At 54.0% G+C, this 20,467-nt stretch overlaps 1 protein-coding gene across 1 annotated transcript in view; it reads right to left on the bottom strand.

Annotated features, from left to right (window-relative positions):
- Positions 1-7,238: 7,238 nt before the first annotated feature.
- Positions 7,239-20,467, bottom strand: part of HMCN2 (hemicentin 2) — a 156,346-nt gene continuing 143,117 nt past the window's right edge. Inside the window, exons 86-98 of the mRNA XM_089913870.1 lie at positions 19,084-19,353; positions 16,590-16,739; positions 15,017-15,154; positions 14,795-14,916; positions 14,227-14,464; positions 14,020-14,082; positions 13,787-13,909; positions 12,945-13,079; positions 11,722-11,850; positions 10,848-11,165; positions 9,979-10,098; positions 8,993-9,119; positions 7,239-7,986 (exon numbers count right to left, since the gene is read on the bottom strand). Of these exons, the coding sequence (XP_089769996.1) occupies positions 7,641-7,986; positions 8,993-9,119; positions 9,979-10,098; positions 10,848-11,165; positions 11,722-11,850; positions 12,945-13,079; positions 13,787-13,909; positions 14,020-14,082; positions 14,227-14,464; positions 14,795-14,916; positions 15,017-15,154; positions 16,590-16,739; positions 19,084-19,353 (2,279 nt within the window). The 3' untranslated portion in view covers positions 7,239-7,640. The remainder of the gene's footprint in view (positions 7,987-8,992; positions 9,120-9,978; positions 10,099-10,847; positions 11,166-11,721; positions 11,851-12,944; positions 13,080-13,786; positions 13,910-14,019; positions 14,083-14,226; positions 14,465-14,794; positions 14,917-15,016; positions 15,155-16,589; positions 16,740-19,083; positions 19,354-20,467) is intronic.

Below are 20,467 nucleotides of genomic sequence, written 5' to 3'. Positions count from 1 at the left end.
CATGATCGTGGTATATCTCTCCATTTATTTACATCTTCATAAATTTCCCAACATTAAAAAATACCAAAACTTGAAACTGTTTATTCAAAAGGATTCATTGTTGTTTATATGAGCAATGAGAAAGAAACTCACGTCAGTCTACATCTTGAGATGGTCTTCGTTTGTGGTGAATTCAATACGTGCTTTAGATCAGAAATGTATCTCTGAGATAATGTTGAAATATAGCAAGTGTCACAGAACAGCTCCTTATTTGACATGAAATCTCAGGTGAGGCTCTTTTAAGGATATAAACCAGCAGGACCCAGAGCTACAAGAGCTAGAGTTTCAAAGGTCCCTGCTGAGGGCTTCCCTGGTGGCACAGTGGTTAAGAATCCGCCTGCCAATGTAGGGGACACGGGTTCGAGCCCTGGTCTGAGAAGATCCCACATGCCGCAGAGCAACTAAGCCTGTGCTCCACAACTACTGAGCCTGCGCTCTAGAGCCCGCGAGTCACAACTACTGAGCCTGCGTGCCACAACTACTGAAGCCCGCGCGCCTAGAGCCCATGTTCCGCAACAAGAGAAGCCACCCAATGAGAAGCCCGTGCACCGCAACGAAGAGTAGCCCCGCTCGCTGCAGCTACAGAAAAGACTGCGTGCAGCAACAAAGACCCAACACAGCCAAAAATAAAAATAAATAAATATATTAAAAAAAAAAAAACAAAAGGTCCCTGCTGAGCATCTTTTCATGGGTTTGTTGGCCATCTGTATGTCTTCTTGGGAAGAGTGTCTATTTAGGTCTTCCACCCCTTTTTTTGATTAGGTTGTTTGTTTTTTTGATATTGAGCTGCATGAGCTGTTTGTATATTTTGGAAATTAGTCCCTTGTCAGTTGCTTCATTTGTAAATATTTTCTCCTGGTCTGAGGGTTGTCTTTTCCTTTTGTTTATGGTTTCCTTTGCTGTGCAAAAGCTTTTAAGTTTCATTAGGTCCCATTTGTTTATTTTTGTTTTTATTTTCATTACTCTAGCGGTGGATCAAAAAAGATCTTGCTGTGATTTATGTCAAAGAGTGTTCTGCCTATGTTTTCCTCTAAGAGTTTTATAGTATCTGGCCTTACATTTAGGTCTTTAATCCATTTTGAGTTTATTTTTGTGTATGGTGTCAGGGAGTATTCTAACTTCATTCTTTTACATGTAGCTGTCCAGTTTTCCCAGCACCTCTTATTGAAGAGGCTGTCTTTTCTCCATTGTATATTCTTGCCTCCTTGGTCATAGATTAGCTGGCCATAGGTGCGTGGGTTTATCTCTGGACTTTCTATCCTGTTCCATTGATCTACATTTCTGTAAATCAAAACTACAATGAAGTATCACCTCACACCGGTCAGAATGGCCATCATCAAAAACCCTACAAACAATAAATGCTGGAGAAGGTGTGGAGAAAAGGGAACCCTCCTACACTGTTGTCGGGAATGTAAATTGGTACAGCCACTATGGAGGGTCCTTAAAAAAACTAAAAACAGAGCTACCATATGACCCAGCAATTCCACTCCTGGGCATATATCTGGAGAAAACCAGAATTTGAAAGGATGCATGCACCCCGATGTTCATTGCAGCAGTATTTACAATAGCCAGGACATAGAAGCAACCTAAATGTCTATTGACAGAGGAATGGATAAAGATGTGGTACATATATACAATGGAATATTACTCAACCATAAAAAGGAATGGAATAGTGGCATTTGTAGAGACATGGATGGACCTAGAGATTGTCATACAGAGTGAAGTAAGACAGAAAGAGAAAAACAAATATCATATAATATCGCTTATAAGTGGAATCTAGAAAAATGGTACAGATGAACTTATTTGCAAAGCAGAAATAGAGTCACAGATGTAGAGAAAGAAACTTATGGTTACCAAGGGGGGAAGGAGAGGTGGGATGAATTGGGAGATTGGGATTGACATATATACACTACTATGTATAAAATAGATAACTAATGAAAACCTACTGAATAGCATGGGGAACTCTACTTAATGCTCTGTGGTGACCTAAATGGGAAGGAAATCCGAAAAGGAGGGGATATACGTATATGCACAGCTGATTCACTTTGCTGCACAGCAGAAACTAACACAACATTGTAAAGCAACTATACTCCAATAAAAATTAATTTAAAAAAAAAAAAGGTCCCTGCTGGTGATCAGGGGTTGTAAATGGACTAGGAGAGAGTAGACGTCCTCCATTTGGGAAAGAATGTGTGGCTATTATGGGAAAGGGCTGGGATCTGTGGCATCAGTGTGAACAGGTCACCTCTTGCACTAGAAGAGATAGGGCTTCTTGGGGTCAGAGGTATGGCTGCTCCAGAGCCCAGCTTTGAGATGGATATTTTATTGGACACCTTGGATGACTTGCCAGGTGGAAGCCTATTCTCAGGCAAATGCCCAAGCCTTTTATTTAGAGAAGACGAAGACCTGGCATGTGGGGCATCTCTGATGGGTGGTACAAATGTCCTCATTTTCAATAGGAGTGCCGAAAGATCCATCTTGACTCAGATGTCTAAGCAATGTTTTATAGTTTTCAGCGTACAGGTCTTGCTTATCTTTCATTAAATTTATTTCTAAGTATTTTAAGTTTTTTGATACTATTGTAAATAATATTTAAAATTTTATTTTCCAATCAGTTGTTGTTAATATATAGAAACACAACCGATTTTTGTTTACTGGCCTTGTCTTCTGCACTTGCTAAATTTGCTGATTAATTCTAGTAGATTTTTGTAAATACCTTAGGGTTTTCTATACAGACAATAATGTTGACTGTGAATAGAGACAGTCTTCCTCTTTCCCTGTATTATCTTTGTGCCTTTTTTCTTGCCTTATTCCAATGGTGAGGACCCCAGTACAATGTTGAATAGAATTGGTGAGAGTGGATATCCTTGGCTTGTTCATGATCTTAGAGGATCATTCATTCAGTCTTTCACCATTAAGTATGATGTTAGTTGTAGGTTTTTATTAGATGTTTTTCACAGGTGAAGAAGTTCGCTTTTATGTTTTTGTCATGAGTAGGGGCTGAACTTTGTCAAATGTTTATTTCTGCATCTATTGAGATGATACGATTTTCTCTTTATTCTGTAAATGTGGTAAATTACATTGCTTGATTTTCAGGTGTTGAACCAACCTTGCATTCCCAGACTAATTCTATCTCAATAAAGTTTGTTTTTAAGAAAAAAAAGAAGAGAGAGACAGAGGAACTTTGAGTTAAAAGACACACAGAGGATGTAATCAATCATAACATGTAGCCTTTATTTGGATCCTGGGGTTTTTATTTTAAGCAAAAAAGAAATACCGTCTTTATGAGCAATTGGAAGTTTGAACACTGACAGGATGCTTGATAGCAAGGAATTATTGTTGATTTTTTAAAGTATGATAATGGTATTGTAGATATCTTCTTTAAAAAGATTCTTTAAAGTTTAGAGATAATGAATTCTGAAATATTAATGAATTGAAATGATTTCTATGAAGACTTTGATGGTCCCCCATCATTCTTAGGATAAAATCTAGAACCTGTACTTCCTCTTCTGCCCTCACCCACTGCACTCCAGCTGCACTGGCCTGCTTGCAATTTCTTCAATGTGCCAAGCTCTTCCTTGTCTTACGGTCTTTGCACATACTATTCCTTGGGGTTGCTTCTCTGACCCCTTCCCCTCCTCCCACCACATTGGTCCCTTGTCATATGCTGTCTCTCATGCTGGCACACAAGAGTTGCCTGAAATCTCCGGCAACAAAAGAGAGGAAAATGAGGGCCCTGGTCCCCTCCCCCTCTCCCCACTGCTGTTGTCTTTCTTTTTTTTTTCCCTTTTTATCTTATTTATTTATTTATTTATTTTTGGCTGTGCCATGCAGACTGCGGGATCCTAGTTCCCCAACCAGGGATGGAACCTGGGCCTACGACAGTGAAAGTGTCAAGTCCTAACCACTGGGCCACCAGGGAATTCCCCTCACTGCTGTGGTCTTAGATCACCATCACCTCTCACCCGTACCTCTGCAGGAGACACCTCACCTGTCTTCCTGTCCGCTCTAATGCACCCTCCACACTGCAGCCAGGGTTCATTTTCCAAGGGTCAGCTCTGACTGTGGGGTCAACTTGTCTGAACTGAAGGGCACACTCAATGGATATGACCTTGTTAAGTCCCCTGGCAACCTAAAAACATAGATGCAGCCTGTGTACCTAACCGTGGAGTAGGTCCCTCTTATCCTCCGTCTCTCCTCTGCCACTCAAGGGCTCTGCACTCACAGGTCGTGGAGGGGCCAGGGTGTGTAGCGACCCCAAGCACCTCGCCCAGCAACCGTCTCATGGTTGGCACCAGAAGCCACTTTGCTGCTGTCCAGGCCTGGGCACTGGCCCCAGGAACAAAGAGTGTCCTCTGGGCTGGACCCCAGGTTACCAGTTCCCGCCCAGAGGGAACATAAAGTCCAGTGTGGGTTCTTGGAAAAGCTGCATCAGGGAGTTTAATGAGTGACCTGCAGGGCTGTTTTCCAGCCCTGATGGTTCAGAGAAGCCTCAGAGGCCGGGCAGCTGGATGGGGCCCTGGCCAATGGTGGCGGCAGCTGGAGAAGCAGAGTGGAAAACACCCCTTTGGAGCTGAGCTCCCTTGGGAGGCACCTCCTCTCCTCGGCAACCATCCTGTGGATGTGGGGGGAGTGGGGAGCACAAGACTTGGAATCACAGCCTGGATTCCAGGTCAACTCTGCCCCTGGCTTGCTGTAGGACTTTGAGCAATCGCTCCTTCTCACTTGCCTCTGTTTCAGAGCCTCAAATGGGAAATTTAAGAGAAGATGGGAGAGAAAGGAGGCCGACGGAACGCACACTCCCTTGGCAGCTCCTCTGGGCTTGAGTGGCCGATGTCCCTCCTTTTCAGCCTCTGCGCCTGGACCTTCCTCTCTCCCCATCTTCCCTCCTCGGAGAATGGAGGCAGGGGAGCCTGGAGGCTGGAGGCCTGGGCTGCAGAGTCAGATGGGCCTGCATCGAGTCCTTCTCTTCCCCTCCCCCCCATGCTGTGTGAGTTTGGACAAGTGGCTCACCTTCTCTGAGCCCCCATCGCTCATCTGTGAAATGGACATAATATTCTTTGCCTCTGGAGTTCCTGGGAGAATTAAACAAACTCAGGTCTATAGGGCATTGAACAGTCTACAAATGGTATTTTGACAAACATGAAGGGCCAGGGTGAGTCTGGGGAGCACGAGGCAGGAGAGAGCAGCAGTTCTCAGCGCTCGATGCCATGGCCCCAGGGCTGACACTGCATGGGCTGCAACGTCCCTGGCTCCATAAAATATTAACAGCCCAGCAAACGGCAGGGGTCAAGTTGTGACCCATGGCCCCTAGGGCTGCACAAAGAGGGTAGTTCAGTCCAAGTAAAGTCTCTACAGGTTGGGCCCTGGACAAATGGCGTATGAGGGGGAATTGGGAAGCCCCTCCCTCCCTCCCTGCTTCCCTCCTTCCTGGAATCTCTCCCCACCCAGCCTGAAATTTCACCATTGGTAACTTCTGTGCTTTAAACCAGGGATTGGCAAACTATGGTCCCTAACTGGTTTTGTAAAGCTTGCAAGCTAAGAATGGTTTTTGCATTTGTAAATCGTTGAAAAAAAATCAAAAAAAGACTTCCACGACACATGAAAATGACATGAATTCGAAGTTAGAGCCCACAAACAAAGTGTTACTGGAACTCAGCCACTCCTCCTTTGTGTGTTGGCTGTGGCTGCTTTTGCACTGCAACGGCCAGGGGAGTAGTTTAATACGTTCCCCAAAGCCAAAAAGATTCACTATCTGGTCCTTTACAGAAGATGTTTGCAGACCTCTGATTCAAAAGAAACCAACTTTGAAAGTGGGAGTGCCCTGGGGAAGATTCAGTTGGGGCTGTTGGTAGGAGTCAGGAGTCCCCGTCTAACCATTAACCGGTCACCTATCAAGCAAGTGACTGGGCCATGTTCCCTCTGGGCGTCCTTTTCTCCATCTGTAAAATGCACACAGAGATTCCTTCCAGCATTGCTGGAAGGCTCCGTTTATGAAGTCTGATGGTCATTCATATCTTAGTGGGAAATAACTCAGCTTTCCTTGTTGCCCAGATGAGAGACGGGGATGCGAAGGGGTAGGTGACAGAGTCACACTGACCAAAGACAGCCCCGGAAGAAAGGATCCCTCCTCTCCAGAACCACGTGCAAGACAGACAGCCTCCTTCTGCCAGAGACTGTGTTGAGGGACAGCTGGCAGGGGCTGCAGGCAGCCCAGGCAGGAGGGCAGGGACAGGGTCGGCGGGGAGTGGGAGGAAAAGCAGCGCTGGGCTTCTCAGGAGTCCTGTCCCAGCACACTGGAGACAGGTCAACACATAAATAGACATTCTAATCGTGTCCCTCCCCAGCTCCCCCCGTCAAAGCCAAGAGCCCTACACAGGCCCAGAGGCTCCCAGGATCTGCCCCACCCCGCTTACCTTTCTAGTCACACCTCCCTCTTCCTTCCCCCCACCAACCCCCAGCTCCAGCTACACCCCCCCAACACCTCCTTGCCAGACCACCACCCCAGAGCATCCTCCTGCCAGAAGGCCCTGGTATTTGCTGTTCCCTCTGCCAAAACACCCTTCCTGCAGATGTCTGCCCGGCTGTCTCCCTCACCTTCCTCAGGTCTCTGCTCCGATGCCGCCTTCTCAGTGAGGCCCGCGCTGACGGCCTATTAAAAACTGCCCCCTCACCCACACTTCCCAACTTAGGTTTTCTCCCCAGCACCCTCGCTGACGGACAAGTACACATTTCACTCTTCATTTCCTTGCTGTTTATAAACCCTTCGCCTCGAAGAACGTAAGTTCACAAGCACAGGGATTTTTACGTTCACTGCCTGGCACATAAGCAGGACCTAATGAATCTTTGGTGGATGACGGAATGATTAAATTTAATTAATTCATTAAATATAATTAGGAATTATTCTTAATTAAGCATTACTTTTTGCTACCATGGATAGCTGCTGTCTGTGTGATAAATTTCCTTCTCATTTAATTCTCCCCACAGCCCTGGGGGTGGGGACCCTGTCGTATTTTCATATTTTTGGATGAGTAAACTGAGCCCAGAAAGGTGCCAGAGCCACCCTACGAATAAAGAGAGGAGGTTCCTGGACTCCTCCTCTGGTGCTCCTGGACCAGAAGGGTGGTGGTCTCCCTCCCAGCCAAAGCCCCTCCTTACCAAAGCAAAATAACTGGATCAAGAAATCGAATTGGTAAAAGCAAACGTTTTTATAGTATACATACACACACCGGGTTCAGGATGACAGTGCCAGGTATGGGCGGGTGACAACTGCTGCCCCTCCCCTCGGGTGTCTTGGTGCCCTGTGTCCCGGGCCAGGTTCCCCTGGGGCTTGGGGCAAGCCTGGAGAAGCTGGTCAGGCTTCACCCCAACCCTTTGCCCTTTGCCACCTAAGGGCAGCCTTTGTCACCTGCCTGCCGGGCTCCACCCCCACGGGGGGGGGCGGGGGACTAGGGGGAGCTCGGGTTCTCGCTGTCCCGGGGTCAAGGCTGCGCGCAGGGTCGTGTTTGCTGCAGGTCTCGCTGACGCACGGGGACGGGGCCTCTCCACCCCCCATCCCCGGAGGTCGCTGGCCCCAGAGCCGCTGCCCACAACCGCGACCCTCAGTAGGGGTAGGGGGACACGGCGATGAGCAAGACGAAGACGCTTTGGTGGCGCGGCGCCGCGGCGCGCACGGTGAGCCGGTAGAGGCCCGCGCGGGTGAGCGCGCGGCGGGTGTAGACCGCGCCGCGGCCGGCGCGCAGCGGGCGCAGGGCGAAGGGGCTGCGCGGGTCGGACTCGATCACGCTGAGCTCCGTGCGGTTGGCGGGGACGCCGGCCTCGGAGAGGGCGGCCAGGCGGGCCACTTCTTGGAGGGCGTGCACGCCCAGGGGCAGCGGCAGCAACTTGTACTGCAGCGTGGAGGGGCCGCCCGCGCTGCAGTCCTGCGAGCAGCGCCGGAAGCACGTCCTGCGGGCGGGACAGACCGACGGACTCTGGGTTGCCATCTGAGTGTGCCCGGTCGCATAAAGCGGATCTCACCCCCGACCCCCGCAGTTCAACCATGCGCCGACCCCCCACCCCACGTGCCCTGTGCCTCTCTACAAGGGCCACTGTTAGCCCATTTTAGAGAGTGGCAAACTGAGGCCCCAGGAAGCCAGAGACGTGCCCTTTCCCATCTGAGCAGGTCCCCCCCATAGGTGATAAAATTTACAGCCTTCCATGTCCCCCGGAGCCCCAGAGCTGAGTCACGGGCTCTGGATTTGGGGGGGTGGGGTTGTGCTCAAAGACTTGTGCTCAGCCTTGCCAAGGGCGCCCACTCCCTCTCTCCCCCCACCTCAGCCTAGGCTTCCTGGTTAGTAGAGTCCGGGGCAAGTCGCCACCCCAGGTTCCTTTCCCTAACAGCTGCAGCTGGTTGGTGCCAGCCAAGGTCCATCCCCACGTCTGTGTGTGTTTAGGAGTGTCTGTAGCCACAGTGAGAGAAATGTATTTTGTGTAGCTGTGCATGTCTGAGCCCTGGGGTTTTGTGTGGGATTCTGGGTGGGGTTTATGCACCTGCACGTGTGTTCCTGTGTCCAGAGTTTCCTGAATGTATCATGTGTTCCCATGTGTCCCTGTGTGTCCATCTCCCAGCACCCCTCCCTCCAGTTCTCTCCCGACTCTGGCGTCTCCCAGCCCCCTGTGCTCCATGCATGGCCCAAGCATCACTGTGCAGGGAATGATACTGTCCAGGTGAGCTCACACCCCAAGTGGCTGCAGGAAAGTGCTTGAGGGCACACTGCCCCGTGAGCTCAGGGGCCCCGCCCAGGAGTCCTGGCAGGGTTGACCCACTGACCCTAAGAGGATCTCTGCCTGAGACAAGGCCTTCCTGGAGGTCCTCCTTCCTCCTTCTGGCTATACAGGAGCCAGAGTGTCGGCTGCCCAGATCCTGGCAGGGAATCCTCCCCATTCACCCCGTAGCCAACTCAGCCCTTACCCAGGGCTGGAGCCCTGCCGGAAGGTGGCAGGACACGGCGTGTTCACACACTGGTAGCTGCCGCGGGTGTTGAAGCACATCTGGCTGGGCCCACACTCGATGCTGTCCTCCTGACACTCGTTGATGTCTGGGCAGGGAAGTAGGCGAAGAGATGGGGGGTAAAAAGATGGAGCAAAGCGGGGAGGGGCCCAAGAAGGAGCCAGGGAAGGCGTGGGGGCAGGGTTAAGTGAGAGAGAGATGCCCTCCGAGGGCAGCGAGGTGCACGGCCCCTTCCCCGGTCCCCAGCCAGCCTGACCCATGACAGCCCAGGTGGCAGTCTCCTAGCACCTCCCCATTTCCCCAGGTGGTCACTCTGGGGACCTCCTAAGCCTAGAGCTGGGGTGGAGAGGCTGGGGGAGATGAGGGCTGCCCTCGGACCCAGAGGAGCCACTGTCCATGATCCTTCTCTGCCCCCCGTAGGAGCCCCACTCTCTCAGAGGACATTCACTGACCCCCGTGACAGAGAGGGAGGGATGGAGACTGGCAAGGCAGACATGATTCCCGCTGTACAGGGAAGAAGCAGCATGACTGGCCGGACCCCAGAGCACCTTAGTTAGGGAAAATGCACTGGCCTGGGGGTTGGAGGACTTCCCTGCTACCCCCAGCAGCAGCTGCCCTGCTGCGAGCGCCGGCTCTGTGCCCGCCCTCCACACGCCTCTCCCCAACATTTAGGGGAGGGCTCTGTTAGCCCCATCTCACCAGGAGACTGAGGCACAGAGAAGTGAAGTGAGTTGCCCAGTGACACACAGCAGAGCAGCAGTCGACCCCCAGGGCTGTTTTCAGAGCTGCCCATGCAGTTTCTTAGCTCCTGCTTGGAGTGTGGGTCCCGGCCTGGCTCTGGCCACCTGGGGGTGGCACTTAGCCCCTCCCTGCCCCTCCCTCACATGAGGTGGTTGGGAAGGGGCTGGAGAGAGCAGACGGGGTGAGAGAAGCCCCCTCCTGCTCACCCTGGCAGTTCTTCCCGCTGGGGAGAAGGCGGTAGCCAGCGGGGCAGAGGCAGTGGTAGCTGCCCTCGGTGTTTCGGCAGGCGTGCTGGCACAGGCTCCTCAGCCGGCACTCGTCCAGGTCTGGCCCGGGGCATGGGGGCGGGGTGGCGGGATGGGGACAGAGAAACACTGAGTCACAGATGCCCAGGTGGCCACACGACTAACCGCAGGGCTCAGGACAAGCCAGGGAAGTCCCTGCCTTAGGCACCCGGCCTTCTCCCTGCCCTGCCCCACCCAACCCTGGATCGCGAGGTTAGGAGACTCCCTGGGCTTGATGCGCACCAAGGCATGGGGGGTGGAGACAGCGCTTCCAGGACACCCTCTGCCCAGGTGGCAACGCTGAAGCACATCCGCCCTCCAGGCTACCCTCCCCCTTCGCACCTCTGCAGCCCAGCACCAGTCTCCGCAGGGCCCAGGGACTCTCCTCGACACCCCCTGCCCCTGTAGCACCCCCCGGTCCCTGTTCACATTCTCATGTCAACCTGGAACATACTTCTTCCCTGCCTGACTACTTCACCTCTGCACACCAAGAGGAATGTTCTCAAAGTGGGTTCCTGGGAACATCTGCCCTCCCTCTGGGTAAAGTGTTCTGAAGTCAAATGGTTTGGAAAGGACCCCATCCACTGTGGAAGCCCCTCACCGATGAGCACAGCCAGGACTCCAAGAAACCTTGTAGCAAGGAGGCTTCCATCTGCCTGCACCGCCTACCCCGCTTGCCTGTGAACCCTGGGTTTCTGAACACGGGTGTGGTGCCCACACGCCCAGCCCAGGAGCCTGAGACAACATAGCTGGGTGTGTCCCCGGTGGGCACAGCTGGGGCTCGGTCTTACCCGTGCAGACGCCGTTCTGCCGGATGAAGCCAGGAGGGCACCAGGCCCGGCCCACGCTCAGGGCTCTGGGGCCCGGTCGGAGGGAGACCCAGGCGTGGTAGGACCCACCGGGGACGGGGGCGCGGGGACGCAGCCAGGCCACCAAGGGGTCCCGGTGGCTGACGGTGGTCACGTTTGGTCCACTGCGCTCCAGCGGGGCGCAAGTCTTGCCGTCTCGGAGGAGGGTCTGGCCGGGCGGGCACAGGCAGCGGTAGCTGCCCTGGAAGTTGAGGCACTGGTAGGCACAGCTCCGGGGCAGCTGCTGGCACTCGTTGATATCTGGAGAGGAGCAGAGCCAGGCGATGTGCCAAGGTGGCTCAGGGCGCGCGGCAGCCGCTCCACCGGGCTCCAGCCGCCTCTGCTGCTCTCCGGCCCTCCCCAGAATCCAGCTGCCTCACCCGTGCACACAGGCCTGCCCCCAAGCCCTCCCTCTCCTGGACCACCCCCAGCCTCCTCTCCCGCTCCAGCCTCTACTGCTCAGAGGGGACCCCCCACCGCCCCCAGCTCTGGGCTCCGGACCCCAGTGTCCCTCAGCACCCCTCCCTTCAGCCTCCCGGTGAGGTCCATTCCACCAGCAAAGCCTCTCTGAGACCCACCCACTTCTCTCCACCCACCTCCTCCTCCTGGGCTCCCAGGGAAGGTGACCTGGCCGGGCAGGGGGTGAGGTTTTGGTGGAAACAGCAGGCAAAGCACGGATCAGGCACATGCTGGGCACACAATCGGTGTCGGCTGCTGTTCTATTCACAGGACTCAGTGTCACCCGTCATAACCGATCCCTGCCCGTGAGCTGTGGGTGCTGAGCAGGGTCCCAGGGAGGGCGTGGCTCTCCCCATACCTAGGCAGGACAGGCCGGGGCCCTGGGCCCGGTACCCCCTGGGGCAGCCGCAGCGGTGCCCGCCTGGGGTGTTCTCACAGATCTGGCTGTAGTGACACTCGTCCGTCTGCTCCAGACACTCGTCCACATCTGGAAAGGCAGGGGCAAGGGCGGGGGGGTGCTGAGCCCACAGTCCCTCCCCCTAGGACATACCACGCATCTCCGCATCTGGGCCTCATCTGCATCCCCATCTCCAACTTCAGTGCCACCAGGAGGAATGCCAGCGTTTGCCACCACCCTTCCTAATTGTACCAGCTTTGGAGGGTAAGAAGGTTCTGGGTCCCAAAGAAGGAAGGGGCTTAAAAGGTGGGCTTTGGAGGCAGAGTCCTGGGTTTGGACTCAGCCCTGCCATGTCTCTTGATCCTTGAGCCAGTAACTGTCCCTCTCTGAGCCTCAGTTTCCGCATCTGTAAAAAGGGGTCACGATAGGACTCCTTCATGGGATCATGGGGAGAAAACTGGATCATATGCACCTGAAGGGCTTAGGACCCTGGTCTATGGGCCGGGCTCAAAAACTGGTGAGAAGGAAGGAAGGGAGGGCGGGAGAAGGCAGGAGGAGCCCTAGAAATGGGATGAAATGGGATGAAATGGGATGACTGCCTCTTCTGAGTCCAAGTTTACCTCGCTCTCCCCCTCCACTGACGCCCTCTCTTGGGGAAACCAGGACGACCCACAGTCATGAAAGCCTAGAATTCTAGAACAGGAAGGACCCTAGAGGTCACCCATCCAGGGGTGGCACCTAGGTTTTGTCTCAAAGGCCCACTGCAACTGATTCACGGTAGCCACTGTAGCTGGAGAAGCTGTGTTGAGAAGGATTCAGAGGCTGTCTGTGGGCTGGACCGTGACCCACGAGGGGAAAGAGGGGAAGTGGCGGTAGATGTAGCACATGTTTGCCATCCCTGACCTGGTCCCCCTTCATCAGACAGATGAGAAACCTGAGACCCAGAAAGGAAAAGACACTTGCCAAAGGGACTCAAGTCACCAGCAGCCAGGCTGGGTCAGGACTCAGACCTCCTGAGCCCAGCTCAGGCTTTCTCCCCGGCCTCACTCGACTCCTTCTGCCAAGAGAGTTCCAGTTTCCCTGAAGGCCCAGCATCCCAGTGACACACAGCATGCCCTCTGCTGAACCCTGGCAACCACTGGGTCCCCGGGAGTCGGGACAGCCCGGCACCCTGCCCCTGTCACCTTCACAACTGGCTCCATCAGTGGCCACCCGGAAGCCGGGCCTGCAGTTAGGGAGGCAGCGGTAGGACCCCAGCAGGTTCACACAGCGCTGTCCCTCTCGGCAAGGATCGGCCTCCCAAGCGCACTCGTCCACATCTGTGGGGGGGATGGGGGCAGGGGCTGCATGAACACTTGTCCCCAGGTCCAGCCTACCCACACAGGCTTTGTCCTTAGGCCCAGAAGGCCCTGGCAGGAAGGTCCCCACCCCTCCTGCTAGCTCTGTCCATCATCTCGGCACCCCCAGACACACAGAGCCTCCTCTGAGGGGCCCGGAGGCCCTGGCCTGTAGCATCTGAAGTGAGGCTGCGATAATGCCCTTTGGGTGCCCCAAAGAGACTTGGCCACACCAGGCCTCGCTGGTGGGATGGAGGGACACAGGTGTGGGATCAGAGTCCAGACAGCATCTCAGGGTCAGATTTATCGTCCAGCAACTTCATCATGGGGGCAAGCAGGGCAAGCAGGCCAGATGGGTATCAGCTCACTTCCAAGCCCGGTGGACTGGAAATGCCCGCTGAGGGCTGGGAAAGCTTCTGAGGCCACGTCCAGGCTCAGCGGGTGTGCGTGCCGTGAGCACGTGGTGGCCACATGCGTGTCTTTAGAGATCCCTATCGCCCCTCGGTGCTTGAGCCTCTCCCCTCTGTGGCCCTCAAAATAAGAAGTTCTCAGTGGGAACAGGGCATGGGAACCCCTAGGTTCACGTCCCCTGAGGGATGTGCCCCCTGGCCAGGGTCCCAGCCCCGGAATCTCCCTGAGCACACCTGGGCCAGGTCCAAGACGAGCCTCTCCACCTGGGGCCCACTCACCTCTGCAGGTTCTTTCGTCCCTGGCCAGGGTGAAGCCAGCTGGGCAGGAGCAAGAGAAGCGGCCGGGCACATTGCGGCAGGAGTGGGCGCAGGGGCTGGAACTGCCCGAGCACTCGTCCCTGTCTGCGGGGTGGGGAGAGGTCCGGTGGCCTGCGTTCATGGGCCCTCCAGCCCTCCGTCCCTCCCAGGCTGAGGCCTCCCTCGTCCCTGCTGGGGTGGGGAGGCATGCTCACCCACGCAAAACTCTCCCTGGGTGTCCAGCTCAAAGCCCTCTGGGCAGCCGACTTCATTCTCTTCTGCTAGGCAAAGGGGACAGACCCTGAGGACACGAGGGCCCCAGTGCCCAAGGCGCCCGGGGATAGAGAGCCCAGGCCCTTGTGGGGGCCCTGGCAGGATCTGGCTGGGACAGTGGGGGGGTGGAGAGGGGATAGGGGCCTCACCAGCTTGCAGGGCCGTGGAGAGCTGGAAGCGCAGGGCCTTGGCCTCCGGGTCGAAGGCTGAGCTGATAGCGGAGGCCCGCAGGTGCTGCACCAGCTGGGGCTGGGGGCCCTGAGCCGCGTCGTACCGGATGCTGTGGTTGCCGCGCAGGAACGACAGGAGGCTGTCCTGCAGGAAGCTCTGCGTGGAGCCCACAAAGAGCCGGCCGGGCCCCGTCTGCACGTACTGCTCCTGGAAGTCCTGCAAGAGGCCGGCAGGGAGGACATCACGATGTCGACTTCCAAGGGGCGAGGGACCCTCCACTCCCAGTGGGGATGCTGGGGTGTGGGCCTGGTGGGCCTTTCAGCTCTTCTTCCAACGAGCTGGGCACCCTTGAGCTGTCTGTGAAGCTGGGCCAGAGCGCCCTCTTGCCGTGGGGTTATTCCTCCCCTGGGCCCAGCCAGGGCACGCCCCAGACCCTGCTGGGGAGTCAGGAAGGAAAGTGGGCCCAGCTGCTCGGGGAGGGCTGGGGCAGGACATGCCACTCTCTCGCGCGCGCCCCATCTGCACACCCCAGGGCTCTCCCCACACCTGCACTTGCAGATTTGCGTCCGCCAGGCTCTCGGGGACGATGCCATTGACCACCACGTCGAGGAGTAGGAAGCCATCGGGATCCAGGCCCCGGGCCACCTGGGTCATTGTGAGCAGCTCCCCTGCAATCCATCCCCACCCAGCCTGGAGTCACCTCGGGGGAGAGGCCCTGGGCTCAGACCTCAGCCCCACCTGGTCCACCTCGGGGAGACCCCCACTCACCTGTGGCAAACTCCACATGCGACTCCTGCTGGAAGCGGCCGCCCGTCAGGGAGTGGCCGTTCAGGGCATCTCCACTCTCTCTGGCCAGAGCCCAGTAGATGGGGGCGATGGCGACCACAAGCACCCGCATCAGAGGCCCTGGACGGGGTGGACACAGAGGCTGGGTTAGAGCCAGACCCCGAGGGCAGCCGCTCTTCTACTCAAGGTCTCTCTGCAGCTCCCTACTGCCCCCAGGAGAGCTCAGCCCTTTGCCTCCCGACCCAGGCCTAGCCCGTGATTGCCTGGGCCGGGAATTAGATCAGAAGGTGGGAAGCGGTGAAGACAAAAACTACTTCACGGACTAGTTGTGAAAATTAGCAAAATATATTTATACAAAGAAGTGCCTTTAATATTCAACTGAATTCAATAAATACTGAGGGCTACTGGGTCACCATAGAGCATGGGACTGCATCGACCATCACTACATACACGCTGGACCAAGCAGAAAACCAACTGTCTCCTAAGTTGCAGACACCTTCCAGAAGAGCCTGGAAGAGGGAGGATCATTCTAAACCACTGACTTGGAAGAAAGAGCCCAGAAGTGCCCTGGACATGGATTCTCAGACCTTTTCCCACGATGCCCAGCCCTCCTCTCAGGCCAGGTGGGGTCTGGGACCGGGGAAGGGGCAAGGCTGTTTGCTTGGGGCCAGGGATGGTCCAGCTTCTCAGCCAAACTGCTGGCTCAGAAGAGGTACAAGAGGGCTGATGTTCACAGGAGCCAGCTGGGCCCCTGTCCCTGGGAGCAGAAACTTCTCAGCCTCTCTGTGCCTCTGCTTCCACTAAACAGAGCCAGGCACGCCCGGCCTGGAGCCAGATGCTTCTCCATGGTTCCTGCTCCTGAAGCTGGAAGAAGCAGCTACACCTGGGCAGTGTCTCACTTCACTCCCTCTCTGCCGACAGCCAGCCCGGAGTGACCCCCCTCCCCCAAGCCACAGTCCCCTGACCCCGCACTGCTCACACAGTCTGTGGTCAAGGGCAGCTCTGGAGGGGCTGCTTTTAGCAAAGCCCCTGTCAACACTACCCTCTCCCTGCTCTGGACCCCCATGAGGGGATGCAGGACCCCCTGGGCAGGGTGAGACGGCAGGGTCCATCACAGCGGCGTCTGTAATGTCTCTCCAGAACATTCCATCTGCTTAGGACGCACTATTTTATGGATCTGTTTGAAAGTGGACATTGCTTGGTTCTCTGGGCCTTCTAGCTTATTTTATTCTCCATGTTTCCCCTTTTCTGTCCCCTGCAGCCCACATCCCTTACTCCTTGCTAGTGACCCCTTCACTTTGGTAGCAGCTCTTGCCTTAACAGTGGGAAAAAAACCTCACATAGCAATCAGTGGTTTCAAAAGTCACAATCTGACCCTGCATTCACATAATACTGCTAATTTTGCACTCTCGGGCTGATCTTAAATGCAGTTATTTTGTTTGGTTGGGGGCTGTGGGGTGGAGAGGAGGTGGCCTGCACCTCGATCCACTTTGACTCAGACTCAGCTCAGGTCGGAGGGTCCCCAGGCGCAGGAGGTGCTCTGGCCCCCCCTTACCCACACTCGCAGGGATGTGGCTGATGCTGCTGCAGATGGTGGTGACCCCAGAACGTGCCTCCTGTTGCACGCTGGTGTTGAGGACAGCCATACCAAAGTTCTGCCCATTGATCACCCCAATCATGCTGCCCCGGCTCCCCCGGGGCTCCCCTGTGAGGAAGGAAGAGAACAAGAGTGACACTATCCATCTCTGTGCCCTCAGGGATATGCAGGTACTGTTTTCCATTTCATGAAGGAGTAAACCAAGGCTCAGAGAGGGGCAGTAACTTGCCCAAGGACACACAGCTAATGGGCGATGAACTCAACACTCAGGGGATCCTGGCTTCTAGACAGAAGGGAGACATTTAAGAGGAGCCCCACACAGGGACGGTACCAGCTTCTAATTCTGGCTCTGCCATCACCTTCTTGAAAACCTGGGCAAGTCTGGCCCCCCAAGCCACACCTGAGTTGGCTTATCTATAAAATGAGGAGGTGGGACCACAGATGCACCAAAGACCTGTTGGGTTCTAAAATGCCAAGTGATGGGGGCGGGGGGCCTGGCACACTGGAGGAGGCAGGGCACCGGGCCAGGAAATGAATGCTGCCACCTGAACGCTTCCCATTCCATCAGTGGCCCTGGCTCCAGCTGCGCTGCAGCTGGCCCAGCTGGGGTGGGTTGAATTCCTAGCAGCCGCCAGGCAGTCTGCTAGCAGATGCTCTTCAGCACTAATCAAATGGATCCTACAGGCACAGGCGGATGCTTCCTCTGGCTAATGGGCCAGCTGCCTCGTTTGGACAGATGGCAAGAGACAGAACCTAGCCTGACTCTCCACTCACCAGCCCTCAGGGGAAATTGACAACGAATTGCCAATGATCTGTCAAAAAACTAACATTCAACACTCCATCGCCAAGATCCTAAGTGGGTAGATCGGGGGCTGGTTAATTCTGGATTCCAGGAAGCAATGCCATTTCCTGCAGCCCTTAGCTGGGGTTTGATGAGATTTGATGCCCATCTGGGATGTCTCTCGTCAATACCTGCAGCTCTGGGATTTATGGGGGGGACAGGAAAAGGCAATGAACCTTCCCCTGGCCTTGTAATAACGGGGTAAGGAGGTGTCGGGAGCAGCAGATAAGAAGGCAGCAGCATGACCCTGGCAGTTTTAGAAGGGGACAGGAAATTGGAGGCCAGGAATGACAAGCCACTGGCAACCTTCTCAGACATGAGGTAACTCAGCAGCCTCTTGTCCCCCACAAGGCTAGGATGCCCCTCCCCAGACTTATGGGAAAGGAGGGAGAGAGTTAGGGGGCCTCAACGCCTTTGAATATCTTTTATGTAGCAATGTCCCTTGAAGGAATTTATCCTATAGAAATATTCAGCCCAGCACACAAAGATGTGCATGCACCACAGGACAGTTTATGGAGGGGAAACTGGGGAAAAAAACAACCCACAAACCTGTTGTTTATTTAATGAAGCCAACAGCAATTAAGTTTAAAACGTGTTCCTATGGGGCTTCCCTGGTGGTGCGGTGGTTGAGAGTCCGTCTGCCGATGCAGGGGACACGGGTTCGTGCCCCGGTCCGGGAAGATCCCACATGCCGCGGAGCGGCTGGGCCCATGAGCCACGGCCGCTGAGCCTGCGCGTCCAGAGCCTGTGCTCCGCAACGGGAGAGGCCACAACAGTGAGAGGCCCGCGTACCGCAAAAAAAAACAAAAAACAAAAAACAAAAACATGTTCCTATGGAATGGTATGAAATCATTACAGAAGGTGTGAACTAGACTATTGTCCATGATCGAGTAAGAAAATATGGCAGGTTGTAAACACAACTTGTACACTTGACCTCATTTGTAAAAAGAAAAAAGTGTATCTCTTTACATTCAGAGAAAAAGTGTAGAAATATATACCCCAAATAATTACCTGAGCTATTTCTAAATGAATTATGAGAGCTAACTGATCATTACTTTTTTCTTCACACATTTAAAAAACTTATCTGGCCTTTCTACAATTAACATACACAAGGTACAAATTAGTTGTTTCCATTACAAAAGTAAGGATGCTGTTATGGGTTGAACTGTGTCCTCCTAAAAGGATGTGCTGAAGTCCTAACCCTCGGTACCTGAGCACGTGACCTTATTTGAATGTAGGGTCTGTACAGAGGTACCCATGTTAACATGAGGTCATGAGGGTGGGCCCTAACCTAATATGACTGGTGTCCTTATATAAAGGGGAAATTTAGAGACAGACACGAGCACAGGGAGGATGCCACGTGATCATGAAAGCAGAGAGAGGGGTGACGCTTCTACAATCAAGGAACTCCAGCAAACTCCCAGAAGCTAGGGGAGAGGCCTGCAATAGATTCTCTATGATATATCTCAGAAGCAACCAACCCTGCTGGCACCTGGATCTTAGATTTTCACCCTCCGGAACTACAAGATCATATACTTCTGTTGTTTTAGGCCCCGCTGGGCAGGGAATCCCACCCCTGTCCACAAAGGTCTGGGCAGGGAGGCTCCATACCTCTCACGGCCAGGAAGGCCCGGGCTGTGGCAGAGCCCAGGAGGTTGCGAGCAACGCACTCATATACGCCCGCATCCCCAGCCTCCACTCGCTCCAGCCACAGGCTCCCGTCCGTTAGGGTCCTGAGCCGCCGGCTGGTCCGCAAGGGCTGGCCCGCTCGCAGCCACTCCACCGTGGGCACCGGCTCTCCAGAGGCCTGGCACCGCAGTGCCACGGCATCCCCAGATCTCACTGTCACGTCTTGGGGCTTCACCTGGAACACCGGGGCACCTGTGGGAGGCCCAGGGCAGCTTTTAGAAACATCTTATTATTTTTGCATACAGGCACACCTTGGAGATACTGCGCGTTCAGTTCCAGACCTCCGCGATAGAGCAAATATCACGATAAAGTGAATTACGTGAAATTTTTGGTTTCCTAGAGCATATAAAAAGTATGTTTATACTGTAGTCTATTACGTGTGCAATAGCATTATGTTTAAAAATACAACCTATATATCTTAATTTAAAAACAACTGATTGCGGGGCTTCCCTGGTGGCGCAGTGGTTGAGAGTCCGCCTGCCGATGCAGGGGACACGGGTTCGTGCCCCGGTCCGGGAAGATCCCACATGCCGTGGAGCGGCTGGGCCCGTGAGCCATGGCTGCTGAGCCTGCACGTCCGGAGCCTGTGCTCCGCAACGGGAGAGGCCGCAACAGTGAGAGGCCCGCGTACCGCAAAAACTAAACTAAACTAAAATAAATAAATAAATAAAAAGAGGTCTTTCCTGATCACCCCCCAAGATTGCCTGAACTTTGAATTACTCCACAACCATGCTCCGCTTCATTGATGGAAGATGGGAGTTTTATTTTAATTTTTAGAAGTTTGATAGCAATGTGTCTCAGTGCAGACATCTTTGGGTTTATCCTGTTTGAGTTTTCCTCAGCTCCTTGAATTTGTAGGTTTATGTATCTGGTGAAATTTTGGGGAATTTCAGCTCTTGTTTCTTTGATTACTTCTCACCTGTCTTTCTCCTTTCCTTCTGAGGCTCTAATGAATGAATGTGAGATCTTTTGGGGGTAGTCCCACAGATCGCTGAGGCCCTGTTCATTTTTTTCCCCAGTCTATTTTCTCTCTGTTGTTCAGACTAGTTAAATTCTACTGTTATATCTTCAAATTTGCTAATTCTTTCCTCTGTCCTCTTTGTACAATTACACCCATCCACTGAGTTTTTAATTTTGTTTATTATAAATTTAGTGCTAATTTGGTTCTTCTTTATATCAGTTTCCTTGCAGAGATCTTCTACTTTTTCACGTTTAAGCATGTTCACAGTTGCTCACGGCCACTTTCATACCCTTGTTGAGTTGAGATTTTCCTTGTTTTTGGTATGATGAATGAGTTTCAAGTGTA

This window comes from Delphinapterus leucas, chromosome 6 (genome assembly GCF_059928025.1).
Source record: "Delphinapterus leucas isolate spDelLeu-1000000601 "Yukka" chromosome 6, BTC_Dleu_Yukka2, whole genome shotgun sequence".
NCBI classification, from domain to species: domain Eukaryota; kingdom Metazoa; phylum Chordata; class Mammalia; order Artiodactyla; family Monodontidae; genus Delphinapterus; species Delphinapterus leucas.
This window is presented reverse-complemented; position numbering and strand designations above follow the sequence as displayed.